The 24,517-nt window shown below is 43.7% G+C and overlaps 1 protein-coding gene across 2 annotated transcripts; it reads left to right on the top strand.

Moving 5' to 3' along the window:
• The first annotated feature begins 11,029 nt into the window (after window positions 1-11,029).
• On the top strand, window positions 11,030-24,052 carry sncgb (synuclein, gamma b (breast cancer-specific protein 1)). Of its 2 annotated transcripts, XM_060036311.1 has the most exons (8): window positions 11,030-11,587; window positions 15,410-15,451; window positions 15,627-15,754; window positions 17,294-17,311; window positions 18,958-18,999; window positions 19,245-22,847; window positions 23,134-23,196; window positions 23,763-24,052. In XM_060036311.1, the coding sequence occupies exons 1-6, from the start codon at window positions 11,467-11,469 to the stop codon at window positions 19,251-19,253; spliced, it is 360 nt and encodes a 119-aa protein (XP_059892294.1). In that variant the 5' UTR covers window positions 11,030-11,466; the 3' UTR covers window positions 19,254-22,847; window positions 23,134-23,196; window positions 23,763-24,052. The 2 variants fall into 2 exon arrangements, with proteins under 2 accessions (XP_059892294.1, XP_059892295.1); XM_060036312.1 differs by lacking the exon at window positions 17,294-17,311.
• The last annotated feature ends 465 nt before the right edge of the window (window positions 24,053-24,517 follow it).

Raw genomic sequence — 24,517 nt, 5'->3', positions numbered from 1 at the left:
GATAAACCCACCATCGGCCCATCCCCCCTAGTGTAACAGAGGGACACACACACTGAGGACACTTCTGAGGTCATACCGTCACAACGTAAGCATTATTGTGCTTTAATAGGATAGGCTCTATATAGGCTTCCTAAATACAAGGCCTGCTATCCCATCATGGCATTGTTATACTCCGTTTAAGGGTGGATACAAGGCCCAGTCTCTTGCTCCTGTAGGGAAAAGCGACCATGCTGCTATCTTCCTCTGGCCATCGTATGTCAACAAACTACGAAGGGAACCCCCGACGACGAGACAGGTGCGTCGGTGGACGGACCAATCAGAGGACAGCATGCGAGTAGCACTCCTCGAAGCACTTTGAGGTGCGTTCAAGAACTGCACTGTAGATATTAACACTGACATTGATGTGCTCACTGAGAATGTCGTTGATATTATCACCACAACCACAGACATGCAGGTGCCCAAAGTGACGGTTAAAATATATGTAAATCAGAAACCATGGATAAATAAAAATACCCGGAATGCCTTGAAACAACGCACGGCTGCATATAAATCAGGATTGGAGACTGGCAATATGGATGATTACAAAGCAGCAGCATAAAATGTTAGAATGGTAGTGAAGGATGCCAAGAGGGAATATGGGGAGAAGATGGAGTCCAAATTCCAGAAAGGAGACCTCAGGAGCGTATGGCAGGGGCTAAAAATCATGACGGTGGAGACCGCCGCTACCACGACCTGGGGTCCGTTTTTAGCAAGTCTCATGCCCTGTCCCTGCCCCCCCACCGCCCTTATGACTGTGCCATCGATCTCCTCCCTGGAGCCCCCCTCCCAAGCAGTCGTTTATTCAATCTCTCCCGTCCCGAACGGGAGTCAATGGAGGAGTACATCGGGGAGTCCCTCGCCGCGGGAATCATCCGCCCTTCATCGTCACCCGTTGGAGCGGGGTTCTTCTTCATTAGTAAGAAGGATAAATCGCTTCGCCCCTGCATCGATTACCGCGGTCTGAACGACATTACCGTAAAGAATAAATACCCGCTACCGCTCATCAGTTCTGCCTTCGCCCCCCTTTAACGATGAATTACAAAAGTAGAATCAAATAAATATACAAAGGTATTGGCGCTTAATGGATTATGGAGTTGAGATCTCTAAATGTAGTTTTTTATAAATGAGAAGCCTATTAGTTCAGATAAAAATAAAACCGCACATCAAAGTGCATTCACACTTGATTTCATTATTCCCCTAAAAGGAATTATTAGCATGCACTCAAACAATGCAATCCAGGGGCCGTATTCACAAAGCATTTTATCTTACCGCTAGGAGTGCTCCTAACTCGCGCTAAAACATTTTACGTAGGAGTTTTTTCTTAAAAGTTATTCACAAAGCCGCTGAGACCTACTCTTACTAAGGATAAATCACAAAGAGTGAACTAGTGACGCGCCGTTGCTATGGATTACGTCAATTCTCGTGCACGAGTTTAGAAGCGGTCAGTTCGGTGATTGGTTGTTCAGACGAGCCCACTGAAACACCGAAAAACAAGGAAATAGCCTAGGCTAGAAATGAATTCCTATTAAGTAGTTATAGTGCAGTTAGCAGAATACACGCATGATGACAATTTTGTGCAGACCACGATAATGACGTTGTAGCCTGCACGTTCAAGAGAGAGAGAAAGCAAACAATAAAAATACGTAAAATCTAAAAGAAAATAAATGTTACGAACTACCCAAGTGTTGACTGATTTGTGCCAAGGTGTTTACCTAAAATGTGTTTTCAAAGTGATCCCTAAATGCCTGTCCACTCGGTTCCACACGGCCAAATTCCTTGTAATGTTGATCGCCATCATCATCATCATCATCATCATCATCATCATCATCATCATCATCATCATCGTCTGGCTGTGGAATGTTCCTCCGCTTGCAGAGGTTGTGTAGAATGGCACATAGTGATTACTGTGCTTGCCCTCTCTGGGGTGAGGCGTATTTCGCCGTGGAGGACATGAAACCGACATTTCATCTGCCCAATTCCTCTCTCCACAACATTTCGTGTATGTTTGTGTGCTCGCAAAGAGCCAATACTATGGAAGTAAATCTGTGCCATCGGGTTTTGAAAATAAAAACACATTGAATTATAAGCACTGAATATTTATGCATTGAAATAACCTATCTGAATTTTTTGCCTCTGAATTTAACTCTTTACATTTTCAATATATCATATTCACCTTCATTTTTCAATGTTAAAAAATTCAACGTTAAAAAATTCAACGTTAAAATATTCAACTCAAATATTTTCAGTGTCCAAAAATTCAGTCCGCCAAAGTCACTATCAAAATTCAATGTACGAAATTCAGTGTTAACATCCGGGGACCCAAGAAAGAGCAATCGATCCTAGATGCTAGATCGCGGTCAAACGAGTGGTCGCGTCATTCGGGTCAGAGGAAAAAACTAACAACCACAACGATGGAGTTTGGGGGATTTATCAATGTTTATTTTGAGCTTGGCCTCAAATATTCGGACATCAAATCAATACTTGCCAGTAGGCACGCCTTCTGAAGAGGTTCCTTTGAGATAGGGGACACTCTCGCCGCAAGGCGTAGGCTACTCTGACCTGTCGGTCCTGGTGGATTTTATTAGCGACCAACTGCAGTAGCCTACTCTGGACAGCTTCACGGGTACCGATGGATGTACGCTAAATGCAGGGAGCATCGACTGCGTGTGAGGAAAGAGGATGTGCGGTTGTTGTTGAAAGAGCTCGATCCCAGAGGAGTGTCACGAAGGGCGAGACGTCTCAGACGACGCAACTAACTACTAGTGTAGATAATAATATAGTGTACATAATAATACAACTAGTATTACTTTTCATACCCTGACATGTTTTGATTGTAAATGTTCCTGCAGTCTTCTTCTAAATGTCACATGATGTTGCTGTGGTGTCAAGACAGCTGATTTTATACAGGTTTCAGGTTATCCTACTTGAACCGGCAGGACGACCGCACCCCCTGCTGTATACAATCAGCTGTCTTGACACCACAGCAACATCATGTGACATTAAGAAGACTGCAGGAACTTGTCATGGTATGAAAAGTAATACTAGTTTGATTACAAGAATAATTAAGTCAATTGTTCTTGAACAAGTACAATTATTAATTCATTACGTTTTTCATCTAGCTCATGTGGCCAGTGAAAAATATGGAGAAAAAAATCAGGAAACAGCACTAAACTTGTTTGGCAATTTTTTGTTTATTCAGAGTTCCACATACGGGATAGCAATATAGTTAAAGTAATAAAAAATCTTCCATTCTCAACAAAAACATGAATAGCGTGTGTTGTCGTTCTCTCAGTATTTGAAACGACAGGTTGTAAATGCACAGATAATTTCAAAATGCTTTTCTGTCGGTAACATGTCAATATTTGTACTGATTGGCCATCAGAAGTTCAGAGTTCGATAGATACATACATTTTTTTGGTCCCATCATTTGAAATGATATTCTATCATGAAAGTATTCACATTTAGTTACTGAAGCCAGTTCCCTTTTTTGTTAAATACAATTCTAACTGAAAAAAGTGATACATTTGTTAAAGTAAAGTTCTGAAATTGATACACATTTGATTTACTTTTTACAGGCTTTGTCTATAAAGCCCCCCCTCATTTCTGTGTTTCTAAACTATCGTTTAAAGGAATATAACATTTGCCAAAAGCTAGAGATGTTGAGCTATGACTTTAAAGGAAACTTATAAAGGAAAAGGACAGCAAGGTGAATTACTTATGTGACCAAAAAATCCTGCCACTTCCAAGCTCGACACAACTAAACACGTCTGACCTACACTCATGCCCTGATGGCCTCTCTGAGGTGCATGTACAAATTCACTGCCTGATATGAATCTGTTGCTAGAGTGAGATTGGACTCAGCCATAAAGATGTTGCATAGTTCATATAGATCTGGATCACACGGTTTGGTCTGGCGAAAGATACATTCATTTTTGCACAGTTGAAAATCATAATCTTCAATTGGGGAAAGGAAGTCTCTTGTCCCATAGAGTTCAGGTAATGCAAACATCACGTTCGGCCGACCCTGGGGACGTTAAGGTTTTTCGATGGCCTGATGGTGTGTGTGTTCCAGACCTGTGCAGTGTCATCCAACTCATCCTGTTAAAAGCAAGAATATAAAAACAGTAAATACATTAAGGAAGAACTATAAATGCATATCCAGGGCTGTTCGCTTATTTTTTTTAAGTGGTAGCACTGGTGCCAGCAAGCACAAAAATTCAGTAGCATAAAAATAAATTTTGTAGCACAGTGTGAACTTGCATAACCATAACCCTTGCATTTCACTCTAATTACCTTTGAGCATGTCATCTTGGTCCATTGGCCCATAGAACAATAATATTAATATCTATATCTGTATATTGTTTATCTATACACATAATTATCATAATAATGATAAACATTTTTAGAACATTTCCTTTTAATTAAAACCAAACTTTATACATTGAACACAGCCTATTCAATTAATTACTATACATATTTCTACAATCTAGGATAAATTAAATAGATTGTTGTGAATGTTTTTGGAGTAGTTCTTCCATGGCTTATTTCAAAATGTGTCTATATAGGCTACTGTTGACTGCTCTCAGCTCTCTGCAGCTGAAGGACAAGATGTGTCCAGCCAAAGTGGTGGGTGGACTCAATAACTTAAGACTACTTTACCCAGTTTGGCGAGTGTTAATTTTGAGCCCTCTAAGCAGTGTTGTGCATCACTTATGGAAGTAAATCTGTGCCATCGGATTTTGAAAATAAAAACCCATTGAATTCTAAGCACTGAATATCTATGCATTGAAATAACGTAACTCAAAATAAAATGTTTGTATTATTGGATATTTTGAATAATTATTAGCTATTGCATATATAAACCCATGCATAATCCCATTCACAAATATATACAAGTTTTAACAATACTTGCTACACTTTTGTAGTTGATGTTATTTATTTAGTTTAATTGATTATTTATGTTTTTTCTTGAAGTGCTATTTTTTTTCATTACATACATTGCACATACTGCACCCCTGAAATATTCAATATATACGTTATAAAACAATGTACATGGGGTGAGTAGTGGTGTAAAATAACGTGATTCTGCAGTGGGAGCATTATTTGATAGAGCCAATTGGTCTATCCACATACTGTGTAACGTGCGATGGTACAGTAGGTCAGGGTTAGCATGAAGGAGACAACATGCGAGATTCTCCTCACGGTACTTTTAGTATACTATAAGCTTTTGACCATACCACACCAGGTCTCCACGGCACTATATTTAACACACAGATGGAAAGTCCGGGATTCCTGCCTACAACAAATCAGTAACTAAATAACTCATATTAGAAAGGGAGACTTCGATCGTATACAGCTGTTTATTCTAGCCGAGCGAAAGAGCACGCACTTCTTCACTGTACGTGAAGAAGAGGGAGGCGCCACCTAGTGGCGCTACATATTATAAACCTGACTGTTACAACTGTACCCCTGAAATCTTCAATAAAGACGTTATAAACCAGCATCAAAATATGCCCGTTGACTTGTGGCTAGCCTAGCTAGCCTAGTCTCCAATGATAAAGAACACCAAGGCTAACTTGGGAATCAGGCTCTATGTCCAAAATTCCGAACTACCCCTATTTTTCAATTCGACGTCCTTCTTATGCATAAGTGTCCGTTAGTATTGTCCATTGCTGAATCTTACAGAAACAACCCATACGAATGGCATATATATATAGAAAAATGTACTCACCGAAGCACTATTACTGCTGCTGTTGCCGTTGGACATGGCAAAATCTGTTTTGCCTTCCCGCGTGAGAGTCAGGTATCCAACGACGCGCAGTGCACACTCATTTGACCGCGATCTAGCATCTAGGATCGATTGCTCTTTCTTGGGTCCCCGGATGTTAACACTGAATTTCGTACACTGAATTTTGATGGTGACTTTGGCGGACTGAATTTTTGGACGTTGAAAATATTTGAGTTTAATATTTTAACGTTGAATTTTTTAACGTTGAATTTTTTAACATTGAAAAATAAAGGTGAACATGATATATTGAAAATGTAAAGAGTTAAATTCATAGGCAAAAAATTCAGATAGGTTATTTCAATGCATAAATATTCAGTGCTTATAATTCAATGTGTTTTTATTTTCAAAACCCGATGGCACAGATTTACTTCCATACAATACGATGTGTTTTACGCATAGGACTAAGCGTAATCTGCGTAATCACTTACATGTTACACTTTAACTGTGCTCCCGGTTGTGGATTGAGGTAGGGACGGGTGTCTAGAGCCACGTCTTGCATGGATAGACACTGTCACCCAGCAAATGACACCCAACTGGTACATCTCAAAAAGCTGCCTCTGACCGCTCACCATTAAAATGCGCGAATCATGGGTAGCTGAAGATCCAGGCCACTTTGCAACAACATCCAGTAGGCTATGTTAAAATTTTGCATCAATTTGCATCAAAAACAACCTGCGTGTTGATGGAATGCACTTTCTTCCTATTGACGAACACGTCCTCGTCTTTTGATGGCGCAATTATTTTTTATTTTTTATAAGTTATATTTTATTTTTTATAATTTATAATTTTTATAACATTTTATTTCGGGACTAATCGGATTATTCCTGTTAGTCGGGGATGTTATTGCATCGCGCATTAACTCCACAATAAGTTGAATACCCTAACATTTCGTCTCGCAGGCATTTTAAGATTCTTTGTGAATAGGTCTTACTGAGTTAGGAGTCCTCTTGAGGACTTTTAAGCTCTCCTAGACTTAGGTGCTACTTTTAGTCTTAAAATACTTTGTGAATTGCTCTTAGTGAAAAAAGTTAGGAGTCCTAAATTTAAGAGTGACACGCCCATTATTTTTAGGAGTTACTCCTAAATTCGCCAGTTAGGACCTACTTTTAGCCCTAAGATCCTTTGTGAATACGGCCCCAGGTCTTTATGAAAATATGAAACACCAGACTCTTCTTTAGCCAACAGTGTTTAGCCAACAGCATTTCCACAGTGCTCTTGCTTTGTGTCTCTTTCCCCCTTCGTTTTCCTTTGATGCGTTTCAGGAATATCTCTGTAAAGACCAAGAGAGTCTAGCTGCAGACATCCACCCACACGCTCCAGACATCCACCCACACACACTTCCCAAATCGGAAAATAAAATAAAAATCGGGCGTTACGTAATGTGTTTACATAAATGAACGGGCGTTAAGTAATGTGTTTACATAAATGAACGAAATAAATTAAAGGGGTAGTTCGGAATTTTGGACATAGGGCCTGATTCCCAAGTGAGCATTGGTATTCTATATCACTGGAGACAGTTTTCAACACATTTCATACAGTCCTTCTAGTTGCAGAGTTTGCTCGTGCTAGGCTAGCGCAAGTCAACGGGCAATGCTAGCCTGCTATTAAAAACAGTCTTACCCACTCCACAGTACACCCGAGGTAAATCAATTATAACGCCAGACTATAGATTTAAATGTCTGTGTTGATAGAATAATGTTAGAAATAAAACTAACCTTGCATCGCATGAATCATCGAGGGACTACTTTCTCAGCAGAAGCGGAATTTTACTATGCGCTGGTTAGGTTTGTAACCGAATCACGACAGAAGAACGTAAACAGAGAAGCGTGGGACAGAAGCGCAATTGAACGACTAGGCAACATGATGGTTCAGTGTGCTTTTAGAAATTGTAGAAATAAACGGTACAGATGGGCACCACAAAGTTTCCACCAATTTCCAGTGCGAGATCCAGAAAGGACTCAACTGTGGCTTGTTGCTGCTGGCTTGGACATCAAAACACCGGCTCGTACATGTACGGTTCGTTGGATACAACAAATTCCTCATAATCGTCTTCAAAAGCAGATGCATCACTAACTCCTCCAAACGTGGGCATGTCTTGTTAATTGAATACGCTTATAGAATTCCTTCGTTCACTGTACTCTGCGTTTGTAGCAATGACAGCGGCAGGTAACCTAGGTATCAGTCCGCCGCTGCCGTAGCCTACGTACAGGAATATAAACACTGCTGCTGAGACCCCGCAATTCCCTCAAAATGCAATGCAATGCAAGGTTGGTTTTATTTCTAACATTATTCTATAAACAGACATTTAGATTTATAGTCTGTCGTTATAATTGATTTACCTCGGGTGTACTGTGGAGTGCGTAAGACTGTTTTTAATAGCAGGCTAGCATTGCCCGTTGACGTGCGCTAGCCTAGCACGAGCGAACTCTGCAACTAGAAGGACTGTATGAAATGTGTTGAAAACTGTCTCCAGCAGTGGCGTTTTCTCCCGGAGGCCAGGCTGTAGTTGTCATCCAGTAAAAACATTTGTATTAACAGTTTCGTTAATTATTTTGTGCTGTGTTGCTGTAATTTCTTCCCCATTTTCCTCCCCTCACCATTTCACATTGCGCGATACTGCGCCCCTGTTATATACTGAAGACGCGGCGAAACACGACACTGCACACTGCGAGGAAGCCAGCCCGAGCTGGCATCCCTTAGTGAAAAAAAAGAAAGAATTGACCAATCAGGTGAGGCTACCGTCATGACACTGCCCTCCTCTGATTGGTCGGGAGGGTGTCAGGAGGGGGCCAAGGGAAGCCACTCGGCCCTTGGCTTCACACCAATCAAATCAAAGCATCATTATCAACGTCACCGAAAAATCAATAACAAAACAAATAGCGCGAAATTAGCATAGTTTGAATTGTTTTCATTTTTGAGTAGCCTACTTAGCAAGTGCAGTTATGGAGGGTGGAGAAAACTGGAGATTTAGATTATTTGCTCAAAAATAATTTGAAAAACAGCAGCGAATCAAAATAAAATCCGATGGCAGGTCAACACCGAAGCTGAAACTGCGCGTTGAGAGAAAGCAAGGCTTCTTTCGGACGTTCAATGAAGAAAACTACTCGAACGGAGTGGCTAGCTGGCAGCAGCAAACCTCAGCGACTATTTTGCTGGCCGTGTCTTCTTTTTGACAAGGATTCGTGCTCCCTCAACAATCCCTGGGTCACTACAGGATTCGTGGACCTTGCCAACTTGTCCCGGGCAATCGAGAGGCACGGTAAATCAAAAAGCCACATATTATTTATCATTTCAAATACTGTGATTGTGTGAGTCGTGTTACATGTGAACATGAAACGTGAAATAGCCGACATAGCCGCGCTGTCGATTCTTTGACCATTAGCGGCTTATGCATTTCGGTCGGGGAGGGGTTGCATTTATAATAAAATGTATAATTTAATGAGATGTTTAGGAGTGTGTGTGTGTGTGTGTGTGTGTGTGTGTGTGTGTGTGTGTGTGTGTGTGTGTGTGTGTGTGTGTGTGTGTGTGTGTGTGTGTGTGTGTGTGTGTGTGTGTGTGTGTGTGTCAGATTACAGGCATGTGTAAGTCCTGGTAAATGACCAGGCGCTCAAATAGCTCTTGTAGTTGCGTTGAATACATCCAAGCTGCAACGTACTATTTTCTCTAAAGGTTTGGCCTCACTTGGCTTCCTCAAAAAAGATCCCCACTTCACGCCACTGGTCTCCAGTGATACCAATGCTCACTTGGGAATCAGGCCCTATGTCCAAAATTCCGAACTACCCCTTTAAAAATGTACTCAAAAATATGACTTGGATTGAATCCAAATTGCCTGAAATAAACAAGATACAATTATAGAATCCAAACACTCAGAATTTTTGGATGATAATGAATCCTATTCTTCATGTACAATATATAATAAATATTGGAAACATATACATTTATCCAGTTAGGCTATTTAATAATGGATTGAATCACCAAAAGCATGACCTTGCTCCAACGCCTTTGTCTCCATAAGCACAGAATACAATTGTTTTTAAATAACAGGTTGTACAAAGCAAATTTCATTACTAATAAGTCACAATAATATATGATTCATTCATGTTTTTTAAGCACCTTACATTAGGCCTACCATTTAGGTAATCATGGACCAAATATTCATCCATGGAATACAATTTTAAGTTATCACAATGTCTTATGATTGAGTACCTTATGTCCAATCTAGTCAGTCCAATCTAATGTAAAAAATATATGGATGCAAATTTGCAGGAAAACCACTATTAATAGAGTACAGTACAATAATAGTGCTGTGTCATCGTGGGACCATATCTGCAGACACCACTAGGGGGCAACCTCGCTCCAGTTCAGAATCAGCAAGTCCGCTGGAACGCGCCTCAACACCTGAACGGTTATCCTAACGCCCAAATGATTCTCGTTTTTTGTACAATAAACCTCAGCTTTTATTGTATTGGTTTCGTATCTAGCACATTATTCGAAATGCATATTGGGTTGTCTGGAGATATCGGTGAAACGTCTGAACTCCTCCGTGTCTAAATTTAATCTAAATATAACCGGGTTTGCGGTGATGAAAGATTTGATTTAGCGCGGCTCCATACAGGAGAGTCTGCTGCTGAGTTAGCAGAAAGGGGGGAGGACGGGGGAATAGGGGGAGGGAGGGAGGAAGAGGGGGGGAGAGGAGCGATGTGACTCACACTGGGTACGATGACGGAGCACTTTCTCCCATCTCGAACGCTGGAAAATGGCTGTTGATGGCGTCGTCTGTCCCCTTTTTTCCTTTCGACGGAAAGGGAAAAGAGACAGAAACGATTTTTCTGGCGGCACGTTGTGACACTAAACGACATGTCTGTGTATACATTATTACAATACCAATCGCATGCCTACCAATCTTAAGGGGGTGAATTATACAAAGCATTTTAGCCAATATCTTAAGGGTGTGTGCTGTAATAAAAAAAAAAACCTTGATTCATTCTCAAAGGACCAGCAACAGTGTATAACCGTGGGATGTTCTGTAAATAGCATCTAGGTCTGCGTGTAGATGAGACCGATAAAGTGCGCTAATCTAATATGCAAAAATGCCGCCGGTTTCACTGGGATGGAGCGATCACGGAGCGCGAGGGGGGCGGGATGACGAGCAGGTGGGGGTGTCATAGTCTGCAGCATGACTTAAAAATGCTGCAGCATCCATTCGACTCCGTCTTTCAGCCTCTCCTCCGCTCCATCGCAGCACTACACGGCAACCCCCCTTCCTTCCGTTAGCTCTATCTCTCTTTATCCCTCCATCCCTCTCTCACGCACTCCCTCCCTCTGTCTCTCTCTCTCCTTCAGTCTGCTCGCCCTCTCGTCCTGTCGTGCAGTCCTTTTCGGTCACCGTTGCAGGGAGGAGGAGCCTTACACACACGCATTCACGCACATTCACACACAGTCTCTCTTACACACGCACACACACCCCACTCTCCTCTCTCGCTCTCGCTACCTCGCAGATACCACCGCCAGCTCTCTTCCGCTCTGTCCAGCTCTCCCTCCGAGCACCAGGCAAACATTATCCTCGCCGACCAGTCAGCCAGGCCCGCTTTTGTTTGCCGGAGCAGGGGAGCCAAATAGCTTCGTCTACGTAAAAAAAGATGGATGTATTCATGAAGGGGTTCTCCATGGCCAAGGAGGGTGTAGTGGCCGCCGCGGAGAAGACCAAGGCGGGCGTGGAGGAGGCAGCAGCCAAGACCAAAGAAGGGGTGATGTATGTCGGTATGTACCTCCACCTGCTCCACCAGCACCATCACCAGCAGCACATAATGCCTGCGTAGTTTGTGGAGGGGGACGCCTCCGAGGCAGACGGAACCCCAGGGGCGTGTAAGTCGAGACATTTTGCCGAGAGCTGAGGTGGGGGGGCAAGGGGGGGGGGGGGGGGGGGGTAGTCTGTCAGGAAGATACCAGCGGAGGAGAGAGGAGAAAATGTGTGTATGGGTCATAGATTCTAGATGGAGAAGAGGGAGGGGTGGCAGCACTGCAGGGCTGGTGCAATCAGCGGGTGGGTGGGTGGCATGGGGGGGTGGGGTTGGGGGGGGAGTAGAGAGAGAGTGATTGATTGACTGATTGAAATGAGAGATGGAAAGATAGAGACTTGACACCGCCATAGCAAGCCTGATAGGGGTCCTGGTGTCTGTTCAGGAAATTATGAATGTGTGTGTGTGTGTGTGTGTGTGTGTGTGTGTGTGTGTGTGTGTGTGTGTGTGTGTGTGGTGTGTGTGTGTGTGTGTGTGTTGGTGTAGATAGATGGCAGGGGGGTTGGCATTCGCTTTTGGCATTCATTTTTAATTTTGCGACACAAAATGGCGGTTGGGGAAGGTGGAGGACTGGAGGAGACAGGAGTGGGGTGGGGTAGAGCCGGCCTCTCATTAGGAGTGCGTGTGTGGTGCATGGGGTGGGGCAGGGCGGGGGGGGGGGGGGGGGGGTGAGAGGGGGGTTGTCCAGCCAGGCGCTTCTTCACCATCAAGGCCCTGACCGTTGGTGTGTGGCGTACAGAGTGCGTCACATTTCAAGGTTACCCAGGATGCTAGGCCTGCAGCCAGCCACTGGTTAGACGAGAGGGATAGAAGATAGGGTAAGAGAAAGGTGAGAGGGAGGGAGGGAGAGAGAGAGGGAGAGAGAGAGAGAATGTGAGCAGTGGTGTGGTGTGGCCACTATGTGTCAGCTCAGTGGTCAGGTGTCACTCTTATACTGAACCAGCTCTGCTGATGGGTAGAGACAGCCACTGGCCACAATGTGTGTGTGAGTGTCGGCGTGGCCCTGTGTGTGGGGTGATGGGAATGGCCTATGCTATGGAACCGTTTAGCACTGCAGCAATCTACAACCCCATCCCTACAATTCCCTGCATGTCATCGTGTGTGCGTGTACATGTATAGGTATTCATGTGTGTGTGTGTGTGTGTGTGTGTGTGTGTGTGTGTGTGTGTGTGTGTGTGTGTGTGACACACTTGATGACCAACCAGCTCCGTCGACCAACAGCCTGCTGATATTACGTTGCTCTATAAAATAAAGATGGAGGCACTGAAGGAGAAATTAAGAAAAGAGATGGTAAGGGTGGAGAAAAGCAGCTGAAAAGACGGCGAAGACAGAAACAAGGGTGAGGAAGCAGAGCGCAAAAGATGAAGAGGAAGAGAGACGTAAAGAGAGAGCGATGGGGAGTCAGGCAGAGAGGGAGAGGGAGAGGGGGGGAGGGAGTATTATGTCATAAACGGCAGTGAACACAGTGTTCAGCCTTGTGTTTTGTCGTGCAAGACCGGACCAGAAGAAGAGACGGAATAAATTACACACCGGGGCGACAAAAAGCAAAAGCATCAATCAGGGACGGACTCCCCTAAAAAGGGTTTCAATCAATGGGAGGGATGGATTAGTCATCGGTCACAATCACACGCCTTGAGAACGACTAGAAACAGAACATCGGGTGGAACACACATGGATGCATGTATGTGTGTGTGTGTGTGTGTGTGTGTGTACGCACGGGATTGTGCGCTCGTGCGTGGACTTGGGTGTGCTCCATTATCCGTAACATCCATTTCACAGGTCAGGAGACCTGAAAGTAGGACACATTATTTATTTATACATTCAAAAAGAAAACCGGTCTACTGCCCGCTTGGCAGTCAAAGACACGACCAGCGGCTTCTCGTGGGCACCCTTTCAAACATTCAGCCTCAAATAACGCAATACATGATATAAATATAACAATTTATTAATATATGATATCAAATTTTATCAGTTCAATATATATAGATATATTTAAATGACAATGTAGAAATAGCATATGTATGTTGATCACAAAGAGTAACAGATACTCAGACAGGGACAAGACGCTGCGTCATCCCTGTGTGTGCGTGAGTGTGAGTCTGCGTGAGTGTGAGTCTGCGTGTGTGTGTGTGTGTGTGTGAGTCTGTGTGTGTGTGTGAGTCTGTGTGAGTGTGAGTCTGCGTGTGTGTGTGTGTGTGTGGTGAGTCTGTGTGTGTGTGTGAGTCTTCGTGAGTGTGAGTGGGTGAGAGAGATTGAGTGCATTTCATCCGCGGACCACAATGTGTGTGCGTGCGGTTCCATGTGCGAGCGCCTGTGTAGATGCAGGTGTTGTGGGTGTGGTTCCGTGTGCGTGCACGCGTGCAGGTGAGTGTGTGTGTGTGCGTGCGTGTGTGCGTGCAGTGAGCGTGCGTGAAGGGAGAGACTAGATGGGGAGAACGGGTGAGCGTGAAGCTCAACTGCAGTAGCCAGTCACGTGGCAGAAGAACTACGGGGAGCGTGCAGAGAGAGGGGGGAGAGAAGGGAGGACAGGAGAGAGAGAGGGCGAGAGGGAAAGGAAAAGAGAGAGGGAGAGAGAGATAGAGGGATAGGGAGAGAGAGAGGGATAAGGAGAGAGAGGGATAGGGAGAGAGAGAGAGGGTGAGAGGGGGAAGAGGAGGGGGAACAGGAGAGAGACAGAGAGGGGCAGCGGAAGAGAGAGAGGCTGAAGAGGAGGGAGGACAGGAGAGAGAGGACGGGAGCGAGAGGGAGAGGAAGAGAGAGGGGAGAGAGAGATAGGGGGAAGAGGAGAGAGAGGGAGAGAGGGATGGGGAAAGGTTGAGAGAGGGATAGGGAGAGAGAAGGCGAGAGAGAGAGAGAGAGAGAGAGAGAGAGGAAGAGGCATAGGGAGAGAGGCGGAGAGGGAGAGAGAGGCTGTCGTCAGTTACAGCAGCTGTAGTGTGTAAGGATTATCCTGCGGGCAAGTGAGGAAGAGAGATGTCTCTGTCGCCTCCCTCTATCCCTCTGTTTCCATCCTACTCTTTCTCTGTATCAATCCATCTACCTCCCTCTATCTCTCTCAATTCAATTCAATTATTCTTCAAACAGCTTTATTCGTGTGGGAAACAAATATATAATTATATTGCCAAAGCAGGGGAAAAATAGGCCAAACGAAAAAATGTATTAAGTAAAATATAAATGTAAAATGCTAAATATATACACATACCTAAAAGATTAATAATGTATACAAAATATATCAAAAGTCAAATTCGGAATACTCAGAATGTATATGAAGTTCTGCTTAAAATATCTCCTCTCTCTTTCTACCAATCCACCTACCTCTCTATTGCTCCGTTTCTCTCTCTCTCTCTCTCTCTCTCTCTCTCTCTCTCTCTCTCTCTCTCTCTCTCTCTCTCTCTCTCTCTCTCTCCTCTCTCCTCTCTCTCTCTCCTCTCTCTCTCTCTCTCTCTCTCTCTCTCTCTCTCTCTCTCTCTCTCTCTCTCTCTCTCTCTCTCTCTCTCTCTCTCTCTCTCTCTCTCTCTCTCTCTCTCTCCCTCTGTTTATCCATGTTTCCCTCTACCTCTTTGTCTCTCACCCATCTATCTCTCCCACAAACCTTATGTAACCAGATTTGAATCTGCTTTGGATCATAATATTAATAGCTTAGTGGGGGGAGGGGCTTTCAAGTTACTATTTATGCTGTTTATTGATGGATATGCCAGCATGAATGAAACAAACCAATCATCCCACTCGCCCTGTTCAGAAACATTGTCAATGTATTCATCCTGGCCGTCTTCCTCTTTCTCAGGTAACAAGACGAAGGAGGGAGTCGTGTCCGGAGTAAACACAGGTAAGTGTGTGTGTGTGTGTGTGTGTGTGTGTGTGTGTGTGTGTGTGTGTGTGTGTGTGTGTGTGTGTGTGTGTGTGTGTGTGTGTGTGTGTGTGTGTGTGTGTGTGTGTGCGTGCATGGGAGCACATACTGTATGTGCGTGTCTGGCCATAACCCCTCTTCCTTCTTCTCCCAGTGGCCAACAGAACTACTGACCAGGCGAACATCGTAGGAGAGGGGGTCGTTGCCGGGGCCAACGACGTGTCACAGGCCAACGTGGAAGGAGTCGAGAACGTCGCCGCCTCTACTGGCATGGTCAATCAGGTCAGTCGCCATAGCGACCACCATCTCACCCTGTGTTCCTTATGTCTGATGTGTTTGTTGGCTCTGGGAAAGTCAGTTATAGTTACGTTAGTGTATGCAGTTCAATGGTTTAATTAATTTTAAAGGGTATTATAATAGGAGATTTAAATAATGTATCTGAGGCTAAAACACTGACACCTTGGGTTTTGGTGCTTTATTAAAGCTTTATTAGCTGGGTGATGTAGCAGGCCCAAAAAGGTTAAAACGTCAAAAATAACTCATCAATGTTCGTCCATACTAAAACAGAACTTGTTTCAACTGGAAATAATTGTTTGTGAAAAACTGAATAAGGTTTTCTTTTAACAAAAGATGATTGTCTAACCACCAGATCCTCCTAATTCCAGTAGATGGAGGCATTGACACACGTTAACATAAACAATGCTCAGTGAAATCACAATGACACATTTAGTTGATATGTTAATAAAAGTTGCTTAAGTTCTATTGATATTCTAATTAGTATTGTTTCATTGGTGTGGCACCACCAACAATAATCGGAATGGAAAGTCTCCAGACATTACAAACTTACAAACTTATTTTTCATAAATTAGTAACCCTAACCTCAATTTAAATGTTGAACATTCATTAACCATTTATTTATATTAGTTAAGGGAGTAATAAGCATTATTAAATAGCATTAGTAAAGGGGTTAGGTTAAGTGTTACTGGGTTATGGTTAGTATTCGGGTGTCGATTAACCCAATTAAATAATGTATTCATGAATACCTTAGTTGACATTCAAGTTTAACCTGAACACCATTAGTAAACCGGATCTCCATGAGTAGATTATTACTAGACCAATAGTTAACTGTTAGTTAACTGTGAGGTAACGCCATTTACTGCATTTACTAATGTTAGTGAATGGTTAATGTACCCTTATCGTAGACTAGGAACCGGATGAGTCTTCAAGCTCTTTTTTTATAGTATTTGCTGGCATATCCGTTGGGTCTCCCACGTGTCCAGACAGATCTCCAGGAGACCTGGCCCCGCTCGGACCCCCAAAGCTGTCTAATATGGGGCGGGTTTGTTAGGATGACTGTACAAAGGAGTGCCATAAGGGTGCGCCATTCAGACATTTAAAAAACAATAAAGGTGGCTGTCACTGGTGCGTCACAGGTTGATCTGATTGGTTGTAGGTCTAGCCAATTGCGTTCAGACGCCTTTTTGTCTGTGCCCGTTGATAATGCCCGTTGGAAATCTGTGATGGACTACGAGGTTTTAGACTAATACACGTTTGCGAATTGATCTGACGATGTCAGACTACCCATGAACTTTACGTCTCATATCTAATTACACATATATGGAATACCTCCTAACGTGTCATTGTGAATAACTGCTTTTCATGGTTCAAATTGTGTGTACTGTGTGTTCATTTAATTTTGGTAATGTGGTTGTTTGTTTTCATGTCTGTGTTGTCGTTTATTAATGTCTCCTTGTTTTCATTTTGTTATCTTTGCTTTTATTTTATTTACGTTCTTGACTACATTCTGTTGCCCTTGTACAGGAGGAACCAGTATACGAGGTGCCTATTTTACAGCATTGCACTTGGGTTATAGGTCACAGGTCAAAGGGTCCTGCATGCTACTACCTATCTGTAGCAAAACATGCGTGAGCATCAACATGGAAAGAACCATTAAACATAAGACCAATTTAATAATAATAAATACTGCAGAACAGCTGTATTCTGAATGTTAGCCTATACTACACTATCTACATCAAAGGCATTCATTCTTTAACAAAGACCCCATAAGGTTATGTTGCATGTGTAGCACACGTCTTGCAATTTGAATCCGTTAAAGGGGTAGTTCGGAATTTTGGACATAGGGCCTGATTCCCAAGTTAGCCCTGGTGTTCCTTATCATTGGAGACAGTTTTCAACACATTTCATTCAGTCCTTCTAGTTGCAGAGTACATTAGAATAATGTTAGAAATAAAACTAACCTCGCATCGCATGAATCATCGCATTTGGAGGGACTACTTTCTCAGCAGCAGCAGAATTTAACCGAGGTATCAGTCTGCAAGTCCTTCAAAATCCAATGCAATGCAAGGTTGGTTTTATTTCTAACATTATTATATCAACACAGACATTTACATCTATAGTCTGGCGTTATAGTGGATTTGCCTCGGGTGTACTGTGGAGTGGGTAAGACTGTTTTATTAGCAGGCTAGTATTGCCCGTTGCCGTGCGCTAGCCTAGCACGAGCGAACACACTAGCACGAGCGAACTCTGCAACTAGAAGGACTGAATGAAATGTGTTGAAAACTGAAGAACACCAAGGCTAACTTGGGAATCAGGCCCTATGTCCAAAATTCCGAACTACCCCTTTAAGCTCTTAGTTTGGCTGCTGTGGGTTCGCCCCTCAGGTGCTCATTGACTCACTGTTGGAATTTGAATAAGTTAGGAACCTTTATTTAAAAACAGAGATCCACCCATGGCATGCAACTTACATACTTGGTTTGTGGACTTGGTCACATGCTAACGCCTAAAAAGCTATTCGTAGCTGTGCATAGTTTGCTGATAGATCTTGGGAAACCCTCAGGCAACTAACAACTAACTCCACCCCAAACAACACCAGTATGCTCTGCTTAACCCTTTCTCCGGTTGCTGTGGAGATGATTTTGCATGGTCCTCCTCTCTGATCAGAGCCTTCTGCGGTCATACTATGTGTGTGTGTTTGTGTGTGTGTGTGTGTGTGTGTGTGTGCGTGTGCGTGTGCGTGTGCGTGTGCGTGTCTGTGTCTGTGTCTGTGTCTGTGTCTGTGTCTGTGTCTGTGTCTGTGTGTGTGTGTGTGTGTGTGTGTGTGTGTGTGTGTGTGTGTGTGCACGTGCGTGCGTTTTGAAGCGTTTTTTTTTGTTTCAGTTGGACCTGGGGCTTGATTGCTTGATGCTTGATGCCCCACCCTAACCCTATGGCAACAGTCAACTATGGGCTTTTGTTCTCACTGTCTCTATCTTTGCTTCTTTCCCTATCTCTCTCTCAATCTATTCTTACTCTTTCATCCTCTCTCTCTCTCTCTCTCTCTCTCTCTCTCTCTCTCTCTCTCTCTCTCTCTCTCTCTCTCTCTCTCTCTCTCTCTCTCTCTCTCTCTCTCTCTCTCTCTCTCTCTCACTCGTTTTCTCCCTCTCTCTCTCTTTATCTCTCTCTCTCTCTCTTTCTCTCTCTCCCAGGGAGAGTATGGAGGCATGGAGCAGGGCGGCCAGGGAGGAGAGGTAATGGCTCTCACTCTTTTTTTGGAGTGAACTTGAAACCAGTTTATTCACTAGTAAATGTACAATGACAGTTTATTCAGTGTATACTTTAAAAGTACACATACTTCTAGAGAACAAACATAATTTTGTCGTACATGTTATTCACAGTGTGCGCTAGACATACTGTTGTATTACATTGACAGTATATGCTCTTATGATCCTAACCCAGACCTTTCCTTCCCTCTGCATTCCCTCCCTCCTCACAGGGGTATTAACTGTTCCTGGGACGTCCGGCAGTGTCCTCTCTGAAAGCCCCAACGCCCGACCCCCCCTCCCTGCCTACGCTCTTCCTCGGAGATGTTCAACATATTTTTTTGTGACTTTATGGAACCAAAACGACAAAAACAGACTCTTCCAGACGCCGCGCCTTTCTGTCCCTGCTGCCCTTAACCCTAATGCCCACTCCCTCCAGACCACCTCCACACTGTCCTGGTAGTTCGGCATCCCCCCCCTCCCTCCCTCCAAAGCTTCTGTTCCACGCCCCCCACCTTGTGTTGGTGTTGTCATGATGTTATCCCCTAAGTGTTGTTGTCACTGCATATCTGCTGCCCTTTCTGGGGGCAAGACCTGCTCACACACACACACACACACACATGCACAATGTGGCGCGCGCACACACACACACACACACACACAAACACACAGACACTTGCACACATGCCCGCGCATTCACCAAGGCACACACACGGTTCCCCCATAGCGTAATCACACATGGGCACGTACCACAGAAAGACAGAGAGAGGGGGCCATTGTAGGCGCATACATGTCCTGTACATACCAGGGTACCCCACCAATGGGCAGGTGAGAGGGACGGGCAGCCTCAGTGTTAGCTGAAGAGAGCATGTGAATACAATCGTGATAATAGTTATACGTGTAAAAAAAACATTGAGACAAAGATAGCTCATGGGATGGTGTTTGTGGTAACCGTTTGCGTGAGTCCTGTGTGTGCATGCGTGTGCGTGTGAGCATGTCGGCGTGCGTGCATGCTTGCTGGGCGGAGGTAGAGGGTCCCGGAGAATGCTGCCAGTGTGTGTTTCTTTGTGGGGCATCGTGCAATAAAGGCTAAAGATTATCCCTCCCTCCGACGTGTGCGATCGCTCGCTAACTACAGTAGAATGCATGAACAGATTCCCCCGAGAATGGCTTTGTTGTGTTTTGTAGCCGCGTAGCGTGTTCACTGTTGTAGTTAGCTTTGTTTGGCTAAGTGTGTGTGTGTATGTGTGTGTTTGATCTTGAATATGTATGCATAGCAACCAGCAGAGAGCAACACAACTTTCCTCTACTTTTCCTCTTATCTTTTGTTCTTATTGATATAACCAGAGGTGCTAGGACAAAACAATGGCAAAACTGTACCACGAGTTTGCTTTGAACAAGCTCAAGAGCAGAAGCAATACTGGAAATTCAGTTCTATATATCAATCAAGGTCTAGACTAAGACTAGGTTTAGTCACGGGATGGTTTGAGTTGGATTCATATTTCTGTGGCCAAGGTTTTGTCTAGTCTCTCAGACTGGGTTTAATCCTTGTTTGCACTGCTGGGTTGATTTGAATTTTAAAGTTCAAGGAGGCAAAATGTGTTGTGTTGGTTGATTGTTTTGATATGCCGTGTGCTAGCTGTTGCTTTTAGACGTTGTGAGGTTTGCATGCTGTAGAGAGTGAGACAAACAAGCAATATGGAATTCAGTCAGCCAGGGGTTGAGCCACCAAAATCTGTAGAGTCAGGTGATCCTGCATCGAGTCATGGAGGATGTAGTTTTGGTTTGTAGTTGACCATTTAGAGTTCCCATAGTAACTCTTCTGTTAGTCCCGCCCATCAGCTTTCACAGCCACTCAGAAGATAGCTTTACCCTGTCACTCAATGACTGGCCCCCGCCACTTCCCTTGGGCTTGTGGCAAGCTTTTGTCTGCCCTGCATCTGTGTTTGTGTTTGTGTATCCGTATGTACTCTATTTGTGTGTTTTAACATAGGAAAAGCAGATCGTACCAGCAAATTGCGCGTGCACGCTTGTGTGCGTGCGTGTGCGCGTGTGTGTGTGTGTGTGTGTGTGTGCGTGTGTGTACTATGTGTCATGAGCAGATCTGTGTGTTTTTACTTTGAAGCCAATCAAAACTGATGACTGCATGTTGCCTTATCAAGCAATCTGATATTCACGCACACATCACACACACACACACACTGACACTAATTCACATAGCCACATATTGTAAACATAAACAGAGTGTATGAAAAACACACCAGTGACATACACAAACACAAATCAGCAGACACTGGACAATTATCACACACTATGTTTAAGTTGGCATCAAAGCGGACTCGCTGATTTTTTTAAACAGTATCAGTCAAATAAAAATGGTTTGTCGAAATCTGAATGTTGCATTGTGGCTTTATTTATGGATCCATTTGGACAGGTTTAAACAGGTTTGTGTTTGAGAAGAAGACGGTAAGACGCTCAACCACCTTAAGTGTTTGAACTATTGGAGGCTCTCTGAACAGGGCCCAAACTAATTTTTGTCAAGGCAAAAACACAACAAAGGACACGGTATGTAAGCTATGCCGTGCAGGCCGGCATAGTCGAAGTCCCCATGCAGGGATCTCACAAACCCATTTCATTTGTAGTAATTGTTGAGTAATGATTCCCAGATTTCATGGAACACTTAGTGTTAATCAAAATAATCTGGGCATAACTATTCCCCGATAAATCAAAAGACTCTGGGAATAATTAAAAAGAAGCAGCTTTAAGAAGTGTCTCTAGAAATGCATTTTATGCTAACACAAGTAACACCCAGTGCATACATTCAGCAACAGGATTCACGTTATGACAAGATGGCACATAGTCATTGCCTTGTTTCTCAGTATCAAATAATATGCCGTCTAACACACGCACGCACGCACACACACACACACACACACACACACACACACACACACACACACACACACACACACACGCACACAAGCACAAGCACAAGCTAGCTTACTAAGGATTGTGTTGTGTGCAATTATCTTTCATTACCCTGCCAGGTCACATTTCACTAGTCTCACGCTACATGTCCCGTCAGATTTCTACCAATAGGGAGACAGAGGTGGCCAGAGTGACGCCACGGAGCCACGCCCGGGAGGGGCACATGGAGCCCGCGCCCAATAGCAATTCCCAAACAATTCAAAACACGTGCAGGAACACACATACCCAAGAGAGGAACACCCCTTCGAAGGGCCGCCCACACACAGAGATTCCTCCCTTTATCCTTTGTGTCTTGTTGACGGGGGTTTTTGCCATGACGCATCCAAACTGCCTTGACCCGTATTAAGGTGAATACCTCAGTTTCTCACATCCTAGAACAGTATTGTTCTTGTGCGGTGTTGTGCATATAAATGTTAAATAGTCTACATGTCGTAAAATCTCTTTAGCAAGCAGCATCAGGATGCAGATTTGGAGAAAAAAGAGTGAATGGGAATATGTGGGAAACCTGTTTTCTAAACAAATGAGATAATGATCAGTGTGTTTGCGTGTGTGTGTGTGTGTGTGTGTGTGTGTGTGTGTGTGTGTGTGTGTGTGTGTGTGTGTGTGTGTGTGTGTGTGTGTGTGTGTGTGTGTGTGTGTGTGTGTGTGTGTGTTGTGGGAAAGGGGAGGGAGGGAAGGGAGGGGAAGGAAGGGAGGGACACAGGTTATAACACTCATATAACACACTTCCTCAGTACACACAGTACACACACTGCATCAGAACACTCTTTCTTCACACGCAGCAGCACCATTCAAACTAAACATGAGCGGAGCCAACCAAGTCATCAACACCGCCATTGAGAAGGCTGGTATGTACTGTTGTTTTTTATGTTGATGTTGTTTCTTTTACCAAAAGTGCAACTTTGATCTTTGATTTTTATTGACATGTTTTTGGATAGTGAATATTTAATATTTTAGGTTTATCCATTTTGCAATCAAACTTCCTGATCGGTTCTTGATGTAAGGTTCCAGAACAAAGCATCTTATTGGACTATACCTTCACCTTGAGAAGAGAAGCGCTTTGTCTTCAGCAGGGGAGAGTATTTCTAATTCTTTATTCTTATGCCATGGTTTTTTCTCTTTGCGGTCTCCCAGCTGACATGGCAAAAGAAAAAGTAGCCGACATGATGGGGGGAAAGGCTGAAGACAAGGAAGCAGGTTTGTGCGGATCATTTTATCCAAACTGGTTGAGTCTGCCGTCCTTGACTACATATATGATAAATATATTTATATAAATATACTTTTAATATATTTGATAAACATATATATATATAAGTTGAACTATTCAGCAATTACTACTATGCATTTAGAAGTCTAACAAATTTAGATTAGAAGACTCGTTGAAAACTCACAAAGCCTGTTTTGGTTTGTTTGTATTCTTACATAGAATAGTCATGTTTTGCTAGGCCACTAACCAGGTCTGTGTGTGTGTGTGTGTGTGTGTGTGTGTGTGTGTGTGTGTGTGTGTGTGTGTGTGTGTGTGTGTGTGTGTGTGTGCGTGCGTGCGTGCGTGCGTGCGTGCGTGCGTGCGTGCGTGCGTGTCTGTGTGTGTGTGTGTGTGTGTGTGTGTGTGTGTGTGTGTGTGTGTGTGTGTGTGTGTGTGTGTGTGTGTGTGTGCGTGCGTGCGTGCGTGTCTGTGTGTGTGTGTGTGTGTGTGTGTGTGTGTGCGTGCGTGCGCGTGCGTGTGTGTGTGTGTGTGTGTGTGTGTGTGTGTGTGTGTTCAGGTGCAGGAGCAGCTGTAGGTGCAGGGGACCTTTTATCTGGCCTGGCCAGCGGGCTGGGAGGCGGAGAGGCCGCGCCAGCGGCCGAAGGCGCCGGCGGCATTGGTGGCTTAGCGAAAAAGTTTGGCTTCTAAACTCCTGGACCCTTCCTTCTACATAATGGAATATATATATAAATATAAATTGAGAAAAACCACAAGCCTGGAACTTTGACTTGGAGACCAACCAGCTGCTGTATGCCAAATGGTGGTCCAAAATTGTTGTTGTCATGAAAATAAAAGAAATAACAACAAGCACTGCCTCATGTTTTTCATTCCGTTGTATTGGTTTTCGACAAAGAGAAAAAAACATTGACACCATTTGGTGTCAATGTACGAAGCAACCTTTGCTTCGTGCAGCAAACATATGAGTCCGTTTGGCTAATTTGCCTGCATCTGTCTGAAGGGCGTGTCTTTTTTGGGTAGCATTTATCTGTACCTCTCTCATGTTTGGTCTTATCCAGGGTTGCCCAAAGACATTGGACAACTCAAAGAGCTATCCCAGAGAGTCACATGCCTTTGATTTTTTAAGTATGGATTCATAAAAGTTAGTGTTTTATGTCATGATATGATATGCTATTTATGTGTTGAATGTGAATCGACTGCGTTTGTTATATTCAAGTAACCCACATTCATTTTATGAAGGCCTATTGGATAAAATTTAATGAATTTGAATAATAAATATTTCCTATCCTATATGTTTTTCTTGGGTGGTAGTGG

The sequence above is a fragment of the Gadus macrocephalus genome, chromosome 18, assembly GCF_031168955.1.
Source record: "Gadus macrocephalus chromosome 18, ASM3116895v1".
In the NCBI taxonomy this organism is placed as follows: Eukaryota; Metazoa; Chordata; class Actinopteri; order Gadiformes; family Gadidae; genus Gadus; species Gadus macrocephalus.
Note: the sequence above shows the minus strand (reverse complement) of the source record. Positions and strands in the feature narration are given on the sequence as shown.